Raw genomic sequence first — 12543 nt, 5'->3', positions numbered from 1 at the left:
AGATTTCTGGGGGGCAGGAATTTTTGTTAGTTTTGTTACTAATGTACCTTAAGAGCCTAAAACAATGCATGGCACATCACAGGCTCTCAATGAATATTTGCTTAACGCCAAATGAATTAAGGACCTGCAATATGCAAGGCCGTTGTGCTAGGTCACTCCTGCAAAGGTCCTCTTCGCGATCATTTCCACTTTGGCGGCAGAGGCTACCTGGAGTCCTCCCACCACGAGGAGCCGCTGTAGGAAACGCCCAGCTTCCTTCCCACGTTACCGTTTATCCCCGCGGTGCCCTTTGACCCCGTAAATTCTCTGCCCCCAGTTAAGATGGCGGCGTCAGTGGCAGCTGCAGTCGGAGGACTGCGGCGGGCCATTCGAAGGTCGCCCTCGTGGCTGGGACCCAGCGGTCGGGCGCTCTCATCTGAGCCCCCTCCAACCCAGGCGACGGACGTACGTGACGCCTTCCTGAGCTTTTTTCGGGACCGCCATGGCCACCGACTCGTGCCGTCTGCTTCCGTGCGACCCCGCGGCGACCCCAGTTTACTTTTCGTCAATGCCGGCATGAACCAGGTGGGGGGTGGAGTTTGTGATTTTTCGTGAGAAAGGCACTACAGGATTGGACAGAAGAAACAAGAGGCGGAGCTGTAGCTTCACGGGGTTGGGTTAAGGGATTAGGAGCACGAGTTAGGGTTTGGGGAAGATACAACCTGGGAACTTTTAGTTTGGGATTGAGTTTTAGGCCCCGGAATGGAGGGTGTGGAGGCCCAAGACGGGAGACTGGTGGAGGAAGCCTCATTTATTCATTCTTTGAATAAAGATAACTCATTTGTTATGTGGTGTTGAGCACATGCCAAATGCTAGACTATGTTCTCTAAACCTTTGCCTTTGAGCACTCGGTACCATCCCTAGACTCGGTTGTCTTCGTCTGTAAAATGGGCAGAGGAGTGGTAGAGGGGGGAACTGGTTAACATTAGAGGCAGTCCAAGATCCCTATTAAATACTGACATTGTTAGGCATGCCCAGTACCCTGTGGTTTGCTTTGTGCCCTAAAGTTATGGGGTGTGGTTGAAGAAGTTGAGATGGAGGATGTAGCCATTCATTGCCTTATTTCAAGCCATCAACATATCCCTCCTCCTTTTATCTTGTCTCTCTCACTAGCAGAGGATCTCTGTTTCATGACTTATTTACCCCTTGTGTGCCTCCCACGCACCAGAGATGGGTGCCCCTAGGCTCCCAGGTTGCCCTCCTGGCCAAGACCACACCGCACTCTCAGGGGCACAGTCAGCCTTCAGTCAAAACAGCCATCTCTGTCCTCACTCCCCACATTTCCCTTCTAATGAGGAACCGGGATATCCCATTCCCCCATCTTCACGTGTTCCAGTTCAAGCCAATCTTCCTGGGCACCGTGGATCCACGAAGTGAGATGGCAGGCTTCCGACGTGTGGCCAACAGCCAGAAATGTGTGAGGGCTGGAGGCCGCCACAACGACCTAGAGGATGTGGGCCGAGACCTTTCCCATCATACCTTCTTTGAGATGCTTGGCAACTGGGCATTTGGGGGTGAATATTTTAAGGTGAGTCTCCAGAAAGTCCTGGAGTTAGGAAAGGGTCAGCAGTCAACCAAGAAGGGGGTTAAGGTTAGTCTGCTCTCCACTCCTAGAGTCTATTTAGGCAGGACTTCATACCAGACACAGGCGAAGTGCAAGATGAACACATATAGTAGGAATGTGTCTCATGTCCCTAATTGGATCGTAAACTCTTTGATGGGCAGGACTGTACCTGCTGCCTAATGGCTCGTCAGTAACTGTTGTATGAGTAAATAGACAGCAATGCAGGAGTTAAAAATCATCCCAGGCTAGACCGGTTAGAGAATTTCATGGAGAAGGTGGGACTTAAAAGAAAGGAGGAAGGAATATTTCTGGGCAGGAGAAAACTCAAAGTAGAAATGATCATGGCTTATTTTAGAAAAAAGGTGAACAGTGGAAATGGTTTTGTCTTAAGCTGAGGGCTGAACTTGTGGCTTCATTAACTCTTCAGTGAGGCTTTCTTGTCACCCATCTTCCTCTTCCCACCCCATGTGGGTTCCCACTGCAGGAGGAGGCTTGCAGTATGGCCTGGGAGCTGCTGACTCAGGTCTATGGGATCCCTAAGGACAGGCTATGGGTCTCCTACTTTGGTGGTGACCCCAAGGCAGGGCTGGACCCAGACCTGGAATGCAGGGACATCTGGCTCAACTTAGGGTAAGTTCACCCGCCCTAATGTCCAGCCCTCCTGCCCTCCCTAAATTCCTGGAGGGCAGGAGGCCTGGAAAACAGGGACTATCAACAATATGTCCCAGGAGACTGTGGGGTCCTGTTTCTCCTCTTGCTGAGCTTTATGGAGAGGTCCTCGTGGCACAGAGGGTTCAGCTTCTGGCTTGTCTCACCACTACCTGCCTTGCTTTCTATCTAGGGTGCCAGCCAGCCATGTGCTTTCCTTTGGACCTGAAGAGAATTTCTGGGAGATGGGGGATACTGGCCCTTGTGGGCCCTGTACTGAGATCCACTATGACCTGGCCGGTGGGGTAGGAGCCCCCCAGCTGGTGGAGCTTTGGAATCTGGTCTTCATTCAACACAACAGGTAATGGGGAGCTAAAGTAGGAGGAAAATGTCTAGCTGAAAATGAAAAAACTAGCAATCAGGACACTTTGACCCATTTCTTATAAAAACAGAAACTTAAGCCCTGACTGGTATGGCTTATTTGGCTGGGCATCGTCCTGCAAAGCTAAAGGTTGCTAGTTTGCTTCCCAGTCAGGGCACATGCCTGGGTTGCGGGTTCTGTCCCTGGTCAGGACATGTTCAAGAGGCAACCAGTCAGTGTTTCTCTCTTACATGGATGTTTCTCTCCCTTTCTCTCTCCCCTTTCCCTCTCTCTAAAAATAAATGAAATAAATAAAATTTTAAAAAGCTTAAACAGCATTTACTGTGTGCCAAGCACACTTCTGAACACTTTTCAGATAATAACTGATTTGATTTAATCCTAGTCTTTGCCATAACAGTTTAGACTAGTCACTGCTGCTCTTTGGCCCCTGCTTTCTTATCAAATGATGGAGTCGATCTTGATGATCTCTAAGCTTTTCTTCCAGCCTTGACATGCCTCTTTCTAAGGGAAAAGAATTCTGTCTCAGAAAGGGGATGTCTGTTCCACGCAAGGGCCCAAGAACAGCAAGGGTAGTTATCACCATTTATGAGAAAGGACAGAACCCAAAGCCATCATCGTCTGTGTTTGAAAGGGGGATAGGGGACTGTACTGCCCTCTGGTTCCTCCCTCTGTCAGCCTCCTTGAACCCTTCCTCATTCCTCTACTGCACTTGAGCATCTGCCTCACACCTGTAATCGTGTGCGGGGCCTAACGCTGCACACCTTCCCTGGCCAGAGAGGCAGATGGAAGTCTGCAGCCCCTGCCCCAGCGACACGTGGACACGGGAATGGGCCTGGAAAGGCTGGTAGCTGTGCTGCAAGGCAGGCGCTCCACCTACGACACCGACCTCTTTTCCCCACTGCTCAGCGCTATACACCAGGTGAGCCTGCCTCTTCCCTTCCGGAAGCCTCTCTGGCCTGGTCATCACCAGTGCTTTTGGAATCTGGTCTTCATGCACCACAACAGGGAATGGGGTGCTGAAGCAGGAGGAAAATCCCTGGCTGGAAGTGAAAAAGTAGCAGTCAGGAGAGTGGTGGCAGCAGTACTTCTAGGGGTTGGCTGGCTGTCATTTTGGGGCAATGGGGGTGACCAGGCCATGTGTCTGTTATCCTCCAGTAGGCTGGCTTAGACTTGTTCACATCCCAGCTCAGCAAGATTCCAAGAAAGAGAGCAGACGCACACAAGGCCTCTTGAGGCCTAGGCTTAGAACAGTGTCATTTCCACCACATTCTATTGACCAAAGCAAGTCACAGGTGAGCCCAGATTCAAGAGATGGAGAAATAGACTCTATCCCTTGATAGAAAGCAATGTTAAAGTCAGACTGCAAAGCAGCATGCACACAGAAAAGGGAAGGATTGTGGCCACTTTTGCAAACATTCTACCACAGAGAAGAAGGCTAGAGTCCAATCTTGTGGGATCTAGAAGTCCCAAGTGGGGCTTTTATTCTAAGTGCGGTGAGCAGGCCGCTGAGTGGAGAAGAGCATGATCTGACTGACACTTTTAAAAGGCCTCTCCTTTTGTTGTGTGGAGGATGGGCTGGAGGGAGACAAGAGTAGAAGCTGAGAAACCAATTGGGAGGCTATGTCATAATCCAGGGAAGAAACAATGGGTATGGCTTAGGCTGGTAGTAGTGGACAAAACCATTTCCACTGTTCACCTTTTTTCTAAAATAAGCCATGATCATTTCTACTTTGAGTTTTCTCCTGCCCAGAAATATTCCTTCCTCCTTTCTTTTAAGTCCCACCTTCTCCATGAAATTCTCTAACCGGTCTAGCCTGGGATGATTTTTAACTCCTGCATTGCTGTCTATTTACTCATACAACAGTTACTGACGAGCCATTAGGCAGCAGGTACAGTCCTGCCCATCAAAGAGTTTACGATCCAATTAGAGATCCAAGTGGAGAAAAGTAGATTGATTTGAGAGATCTCATGGAGGTAGAAGTAAAGGCCACACTGATGGGTTGGATGGGAAGGGGGAAAGAAAAGACTGGTTCCCAAGTGTTTGACTTGAGCAATGAGGTGAACGGCCGGACTGGTTACTGAGAGGGAGGGGTAGCTTGGGGAAGAGACATGTCTGGAGCTGCATGAATCTAGCACTCTGCTCTGGAGATCACACATGTACACACAGCTTACACCATCCCTTTCTGCCCCCCATAAAGCCTGCAGAGGGAGGTGTGGGTAATGGAGAGCACTGGAGTCAGTCAGGCCTGGGTCAGATCTCAGATCTGCTCCTGCTGAGTTGTGTGGCCTTATGGCACTTAGATTCTCTGAGCCTCTGCTCTCTCTTAAAGTGAGGATAGTAATACCCCCCAGAACAGGATGTTTTAGGGATTAGATGTTACATTATACAAACACTCGCACAGTTCTGTAGTACAAATTCAGTAAATAATCATGCCTGTGATTACTGTTAGTGGGAATGTGGGCCCCTTGAGGGCCGAGTCTGACTCCCATTCATCTTTGAAACTTCTCCAGCCAGGTCATTCCAGACGTAGTCAACTTTGGGGGCAATGAAAAGCATCCCGCCTAGGCCAGGTCAGGCAGGGCTAGCAGCCATGTCTTTTTCTCTCCTGCTTTCCAGGGTTGCAGGGCACCCCCTTACTTGGGCCGGGTAGGGGCAGCAGATGAGGGTCGCACAGACATGGCATACCGCGTAGTGGCTGACCACATTCGCACGCTCAGCGTCTGCATAGCCGATGGAATCTCCACTGGAATGTCAGGCGCCCCGTGAGTCTGGAAGGACTATTGAGAGGGGAGGTGCAGCTGGGGCTTGCAGGGGAGAGGTGGGTCGGGTTGAGATGCCATGAGAAGCCAGGAAGGGAGAGGACTGTGGGATGGGAGCACACGCTGGACCTTGCCCTCCACAGTCCCTGTACTGCAGACCAGGGGCTGCTGGAGGTTCATATCTGGGTTCCAAACCCCTCTAGACTGGTTGTTCGTCGGATCCTCCGTCGAGCAGTACGGTTCTCTACAGAGGTGTTGCGGGCACCACCTGGCTTCCTAGGCGACCTTGTACCTGTAGTGGTGGAGACACTGGTAAGGACAGAGCCTCCTCACTCCTCTGGGCCTCCCTGGGTACTTGGGGCATCCGCCGCTGAGCCCATGCAGCACCCCCAGCCCAGGCTCACCACCCAGATGTCCACCCCAATGTCCTGTCGGCAGGCTGAGATAGATGAAACTGCTCACAAAAAGCAGAGGGCCTTCAGGAGGCCTCCTTGCCCAGGCTGTTGAACCTTTGACCTGGGGACACCCTCTGCCTGTGTCCCGACCCCACATGGAAATTGATTTTTCATTTGAGTCCCTCTGCCTGTCCATCAGCCCACCTGAGCCTCCAGGACAGCTGTCCTCAGGATGGCCTACGGGGCAGAGGTAGAGAGCAGACTTGCCTTTCACACCTCCTGAGCCCTCTCTACCTCCTCCAGGGAGACACCTACCCAGAACTACAGAAGAACTCAGCCCAGGTACTGGATTTGGATAGGGGAGGGACGGGCTGACAAGAGAGTGGTAGAGAGAGGCTCTCCAGTCCTGTCCCACCCCCGGTTCAGATAACCAACCTGGTGTCGGAGGAAGAGACAGCCTTCCTGGCGTCCCTGCAGCGGGGTCGGCAGATCATCGATCGGACACTGAGGCGCCTGGGACCTTCTGATGTCTTCCCTGGTGAGTGGGGTGCCTCTCAAGGCATGAGGTGAGCTCTGGGCCAGGCCTCATATCCATCCCCTCTTCCTCCTATGTCCTTCTTCCTATACTTCCAACACTTGACCTCTCTGTTCTGGGAACACCACCCTACTCCCCATTTCCCCACTTCCTCTCTACCCAGCTGGCCCTGCCTCAGTCTCTGCTTTCCAGGGCTGGCTTTATGTCTAGAATGAGCTTCTCTCCTCTGAAATGACAATTGCCAAGGGGGTAGCCTGAGCTACCCCTCAACCTGGCCCTTGAGCATGAAGCCTGAAGGCGACCTCTGTCCTGGGCCAACCCAGTGTGGAGAGAGAGCACTTGTATTTGACATCTGGTGTGGTTAGGAAAGCCCTGGCCCTTCTCCCTTACTCTTCCCCCTCCCTCTATTCTGTCCCTCCCCACTCAAAACCCCTTGTTTTCCTTCCAAAAAGCCGAAGTGGCCTGGTCCTTGTCAATGTCTGGTGACCTGGGGCTCCCCCTGGACCTGGTAGAGCTGATGCTGGAGGAGAAAGGGGTGCAGCTGGATTCTGCTGGGCTGGCACGGCTGGCCCAGGAGGAAGCCCAGGTACAAGCTGGGCACCCTGCCAGGGTTCTGTTGGGACAGTCAGCTCATTCCCCAGCTCTGAGTTCCCGGGGTACTGAGGGAAGCGGGGTACTGAGGTGGGCTCTGTCCTTCATACAGCCTTAGAGAGGAGCACTAGTACAGTGCGCTAAACAGAGGGGTGGAAGGGTCCGCACAGTATCCTAGGAGGCACCTCCAGGGGCAGAATTGGGTGAGGGAGGCCTGATCTTGAAACCCTTCACGGTGGGTGGGTCACCAGTGGGTCACCAGCCAGCCCAGGTCTCTAGCAGCCAGCCAAGCCCTGAGCACTTATTCCAGAGGGGTTGCAGGGTCCAAAGGGTGGTGTGGCAAGGACAGGGCTCTGCAGAGGCTCTAGTCCCATTGCATTCTCCACACACATGTACACACGTACAAACACCCATCCTGCAGCACCGGGCCCAGCAGGCTGAGCCAGTTGAGGAGCAGGGACTGAAGCTTGACATCCATGCGATGGGGGAGCTGCATCGCCGAGGGGTACCCCCAACCGATGACAGCCCCAAGTACAACTACTGCCTTCAACCCAGCGGGGGTTATGGTGAGAATCTGGACTGAGGCGGGTGGCCACAAGCTTCCCCGGCTGTGGTTGGGAGGGACAGGCAGCTGGTTGCCCTATGCATTCCCCAGGGTAGCCACCAGGGGTCTCTGTGGCCCTCACTTGGTTCCCTGCCAAGCCAGCCCGCTCCCCCACCCCTGCCCAGGTGCCTTTTGTCTTCAAATAAAGCATAGATGCACACGCATGTACATCTTAAGCCCCTGCCTAGCACTGATAGCCATTCTCCTTCCCCCCGCCGGCAGAGTTTGGCCCCTGCGAGGCCCAGGTGCTCCAGCTGTATGCAGAGGACGGAAGAGCTGTGGCCTCTGTGGGGGAAGGCCAGCGCTGTGGCCTCCTCTTAGACAAAACCAACTTCTACGCTGAACAAGGGGGTCAGGCTTCAGACCGAGGCTACCTGGTGCGGGTGGGGCAGCAGGTGAGTCCCCGCCCACACAGAGATGCTAAGTTCTTCAGGAGGCAGACCTGAGCCAGAAAGGTAGCCAAAGGGAGGGAAAGGCTATGGGCAGTCACCCCAGTACCATGGCCCCTGGCCTTCCCTAGGATGTGCTGTTCCCCGTGGCCCGGGCCCAGGTCTGTGGAGGCTTCATCCTACATGAGGCTGTGGCCCCTGAGTGCCTGAAGGTGGGGGACCAGGTGCAGTTGCATGTGGATAAGGTAAGGAAGAATCCCACCCCTGCTGTTCTTGGTACCTTGTAGCCCCTTTTCTCTCTCTACCCCCTACTTTCACCCAGGATGCTGGGTGACAAAAGCATTTCAGGCCTGGCGTCTGGGCTGCATGGAGAAGCACACGGCCACTCACCTGCTAAACTGGGCACTGCGGCAATCTCTGGGCCCTGGCACAGAACAGCGAGGCGCCCATCTCAATCCCGAGCGACTACGCTTTGATGTGGCCACCCAGGTGAGCAGGGCACAGAAAGACGGGCTTCAAGTGAGGCAATAGGCTCAAAGTGAGAAAGTTGGTGGTATGGGGAGTCTGGCCAATCCGAGGGCCTGGTCTCACTGTCACTCAGTCACTGTGGGAACTTGGCTGGGTGTCTTCCTATCAGGCTCCTCCTACACAGCAAGGGATGGCTAGATAGTGCCTGGAGTCCTCTCTCCACCTCCAGCCACCCATCTTCCTTGTTCCTGCTGTCACCAAAGCCATTGTTGCTCAAATGGAGCTGCCTTCTCCCTTCCCTACCACCCTCTTTCCCTCCTCTTGCCTGTCTGGCTCAGTACTTTCTCCAGGAAGCACTCTGTGGTTAAATCCCGCTGTACCTGACTACTCCTTGCGCCTGCATCCCCCCACCCCGCACCTGTCTTCCATTGGGCGGCCCCTTGTGGTGCGCTCCCGGAGTCCAGAGCCTCCGTTTCCTGTCTCTCCATTGACTTTCACTGCCTGATGAAGGGGCTGCAGCTTTCAGTGGGCCCAACTTCAAGGTAGTTTTCTGAAGAAAAGAATTGTTTGCTCCACAAATGTTTATTGAACACCTGTTACGTGCTAGCCACTGTTCTAGAACCCTGGGGTAGTTCAGTGAACAGTGCCTGCCTTTTTTTTTTTGTATTTTTTCCATTACCATTTATCCTCCTTATCTCTTCCTCAGCGGCTACCTCTTAATGCATCATTTGCAGGCATGGGGCTGACTGCCTGTCGGTCCATCGATTTCCCTCCCACCCCCTCAGGCCCCGCTGACCCCAGAGAAGCTCCAGGCAGTGGAGAGCACTGTGCAGGAGGTTGTGAGGCGGGATGAGGCCGTGTACATGGAGGAGGTACCCCTGGCATACACTGCACATGTCCCTGGCCTGCGCTGTCTGGATGAAGTGAGTCGAGGGAGTCCTCTTAGTGGAGATCACCTTCCCCGCACAGGCCAGTTAACAGACTTGTCCCCTCTCACCCACAGGTCTACCCAGACCCGGTGCGGGTGGTGTCCGTGGGGGTGCCTGTGGCCCGTGCACTGGACTCAGCCTCTCAAGCTGCACTGCAGGCTTCTGTGGAGCTGTGCTGTGGGACGTGAGTCGCCCCTTCTGCCTGCCCTGGCCTGGGGCTGGACGCTCACCCTTCCCTTGGTCTTTGGAGCCATCGGCCCCTGGTTTGGAGCTCAGGCTGCTCCTTTCTCTTCCGTATTACCCCCTGGATTTTCTCCTCTCTCCCTGTGCCCACAGGCACTTGCTACGCACAGGGGCTGTAGGGGACCTGGTCATCATTGGGGAGCGCCAGCTCGCCAAGGGCACCACCCGCCTGCTGGCCGTCACTGGGGAGCAGGCCCAGCAGGTCAGCATGCCAGCGGGGCCCAGGAGGCTCTGAGTATGGGTGAGGGGCAGGGGACACATACAGCGGATCCTCTCAGGCTGGGGGATGCCCAGCCGCGGAACCAGTGTTCCTACATGTGCACTGCTGGCAGCTGGCGTCTGTTGTGATTAGTTGGTATCTTAACTGGTCCTGAATGTGAAATATATCTGATTTGGCCCTGAGTAGCAATAGATTGAGAGCCTTGAAAATAAGCTGAGCATCCCTGACCATCCTGTTCCCTCCCTGCAGGCCCGAGAAGTGGGCCAGAGCCTGGCCCAGGAGGTGGAAGCAGCCACAGAGCGGCTGAGTCGGGGCAGCCGGGATGTGATGGAGGCTCAGCGGCTGTCCAAGGACATGGGACGACTCATTGATGTGAGGGCTGTATGCGTGCATGCGCGCGCACACACACACGCCAAGTATCCTGGTCCTTTGCCCTTCCCCATGCCTCCCTGGACTTCTCCAGTCTCCTCACCATTCCTGTTGGACTCCAGCTGGCCTCGATGTTTGTCTTGTCTGCAGGGCGGGGTGTGGTGGGTGTGGTCTCTTCCCTACCCCTGCGGGGATCTGTGGCTCAGGGAGGAGTGAGGATGATATACTGCTTCTGGCCTTAGGCTGTGGCCACCACTGTGATACCCCAGTGGCAGCGGCGGGAGCTGCAGGCCGCACTGAAGGTGCTGCAGCGACGGGCCAACACTGCTGTCCGGAAGCTGGAAATGAAGCAGGTAGGAGGGGGTTTGCTGCACCCATTGGGGCAGATACCAGGCATACCAAACAAGGGCAAGAAACACTCTAGTATGAACACCGAAAAGCCTCAGGGCTTGGCGTGGGGGTGGGGCTGGGTATCGGCTCCCTCTCTTGCCAGGTGGGCACCATCACCAGGCCCCCACTTCTCTCTGCCAAACTGTCTCCCTAACACCCAAGTTTGGTTCAGGCACTCCTTCCAGGAAGCTGATTTTTCCATTCAGTCCTAATTACTCTTTGACTGTGCATTCTCCTTCCTCCTGCCCCATCTCCTCCATCTGTGCTCCAGCCTTAGTCCTTTCACCTTCATTGACCTATTTGTCGGGGCCTGGAGCTAAGATGAAAGGGAGGAGGTGAGGGAGGAGAGGAAGGACCAGGTGGGACCCAAAAAAAAGGAAGTCATTATAGGTGGAACCCTTGGCCCCTCTGCTTAAAGCTGAAGACCTTTGCTGGGGGAGAAGAGGGAAGGGGGGAGGGGATTTCTGGACTGGGGTTCAGTTCAGAAGTAGGGGCCAGTTTTCTTCCAACTTGACCCCTACGCTGTCCTTCCTGCCCCACAGGCTGCACAGAAAACCCAGGAGCTGCTGCAGCGTCACTCAGAGGGGCCCCTGATTGTGGACACAGTTTCCACTGAGTCCCTCTCTGTGAGTATTGGGGTTGGGGGTGGCCCCGGGGTCTGGGGAAGGGAAAGTCCTGACAGGGAGGTACCCAGGAGTCTAGGGCCTACAAGGTCACCATCTGCCCTCCGTTGCCCAGGTGCTGGTGAAAGTGGTCCGGCAGCTGTGTGAGCAGGTGCCCAGCACTTCCGTGCTGCTACTCAGCCCCCAGCCCTTGGGGCAAGTGCTGTGTGCCTGTCAGGTGGCCCAGGTGAGGGAAGTGGGGGAAGTGGGAGGGCAGCCCCTACCCCTCCCATCTCCTAGTCCAGCCCTCTGATTCCACTGCTTTTATTCCTCCCAGACAAGGGAGCCAAGGCTGGGAGGAGGTGATCTATGAGGACACCCCAGGACACAGATAGGGCCATCTCCTTGTCCCTAACCACCACACAACCCCACTAGAGTATACTGTGAGATTCCCTAATTACCACCGTCCCCCTCCAGGCTGCACATGCCTTGAAAACAAGTAGCAGACGTTCATCAACCGCTATACACATTCCCAGCCCACCCTTCACCCGTCTTCACCCCACGTGCCCCATGATGTGCCTGGCCGGGCAGGGGTTGCTAATCACTGTGACTCCACTCTTAAGGGTACACCAAGTGGATGGTGACAGGGGAGGTGACTCTGCTGCTGTCCCTTCTGTTTCTATCCCCAGAGTCCCACGCCATCTTTCACAGCAGAGGCCTGGGCGCTGGCCGTGTGCGGCCACATGGGGGGCAAGGCCTGGGGCTCTCGAGTGGTTGCCCAGGGCACCGGAAGCACTGCTGACCTGGAAGCAGCCCTCAGTACTGCCCGAGCCTATGCCCTCAACCAGCTCTGACCCAGGGACTCACGTAGACTAAAGAGACAGCAGAAAAGCCAGTGACAGATCCGGGACAGTTGCTCAATGTGGCGAGAACCAATCAGACAAAACGTCCTGAAGGAACCAGCAGAACCTCCTTGGAGGCTGAAGGGGAGACTAGAGGCTGGAGGCCCAGCAGCTGAGCTGCGGAGGGCCGGCCTGGGCTGGGTCCTTCACGGACACAAGGAGATGTGGGTTGGCAAAGGCAGCAGTGAGCCCAGAGACCCCCACACTAGGTGAATATGGAAACGTGGGCTGTCCTAGCTGTGATTGCTCAATAAAAAGTATTTCCTAGAAGAGAGGAAGTTCCAGAAGGTTCTGCTTTAAAAGAGATCAGGCTTTCCCCTCCCAGCAACCTGGTGTGGGAGCCCCATCACCAGCGGCCTCCTCACACTGGACGGAAAGGCCACCCCAGCACCTATCAGAACCATCCTCATGGCCACAAAAGCTGTCAGGCTCTCTATCCCAGCCTGCTCTGGGCACCCACGAAGGCCTCCCTGGCCACCACGATCCAGAACTGTCATGTGGAAGTTGTTACAG

At 54.8% G+C, this 12543-nt stretch overlaps 1 protein-coding gene across 1 annotated transcript; it reads left to right on the top strand.

The window, feature by feature from the left end:
* Positions 1 to 294: 294 nt before the first annotated feature.
* On the top strand, positions 295 to 12302 carry AARS2 (alanyl-tRNA synthetase 2, mitochondrial). The gene is made up of 22 exons (XM_054569437.1): positions 295 to 564; positions 1376 to 1567; positions 2088 to 2233; positions 2445 to 2612; positions 3408 to 3552; positions 5251 to 5396; positions 5597 to 5705; positions 6092 to 6130; positions 6215 to 6326; positions 6776 to 6909; positions 7336 to 7480; positions 7741 to 7913; positions 8039 to 8152; positions 8256 to 8396; positions 9161 to 9298; positions 9379 to 9488; positions 9641 to 9749; positions 10017 to 10139; positions 10379 to 10489; positions 11069 to 11152; positions 11265 to 11375; positions 11818 to 12302. The coding sequence occupies exons 1-22, from the start codon at positions 322 to 324 to the stop codon at positions 11980 to 11982; spliced, it is 2958 nt and encodes a 985-aa protein (XP_054425412.1). The 5' UTR covers positions 295 to 321; the 3' UTR covers positions 11983 to 12302.
* The last annotated feature ends 241 nt before the right edge of the window (positions 12303 to 12543 follow it).

Source organism: Pteronotus mesoamericanus, unplaced genomic scaffold (genome assembly GCF_021234165.1).
Source record: "Pteronotus mesoamericanus isolate MK-2021 breed Mesoamerican mustached bat unplaced genomic scaffold, CSHL_Meso_final contig_20, whole genome shotgun sequence".
NCBI lineage: Eukaryota > Metazoa > Chordata > Mammalia > Chiroptera > Mormoopidae > Pteronotus > Pteronotus mesoamericanus.
The sequence above is the reverse complement of the archived record's forward strand: the minus strand, read 5'-3'. Positions and strand labels throughout refer to the sequence as shown.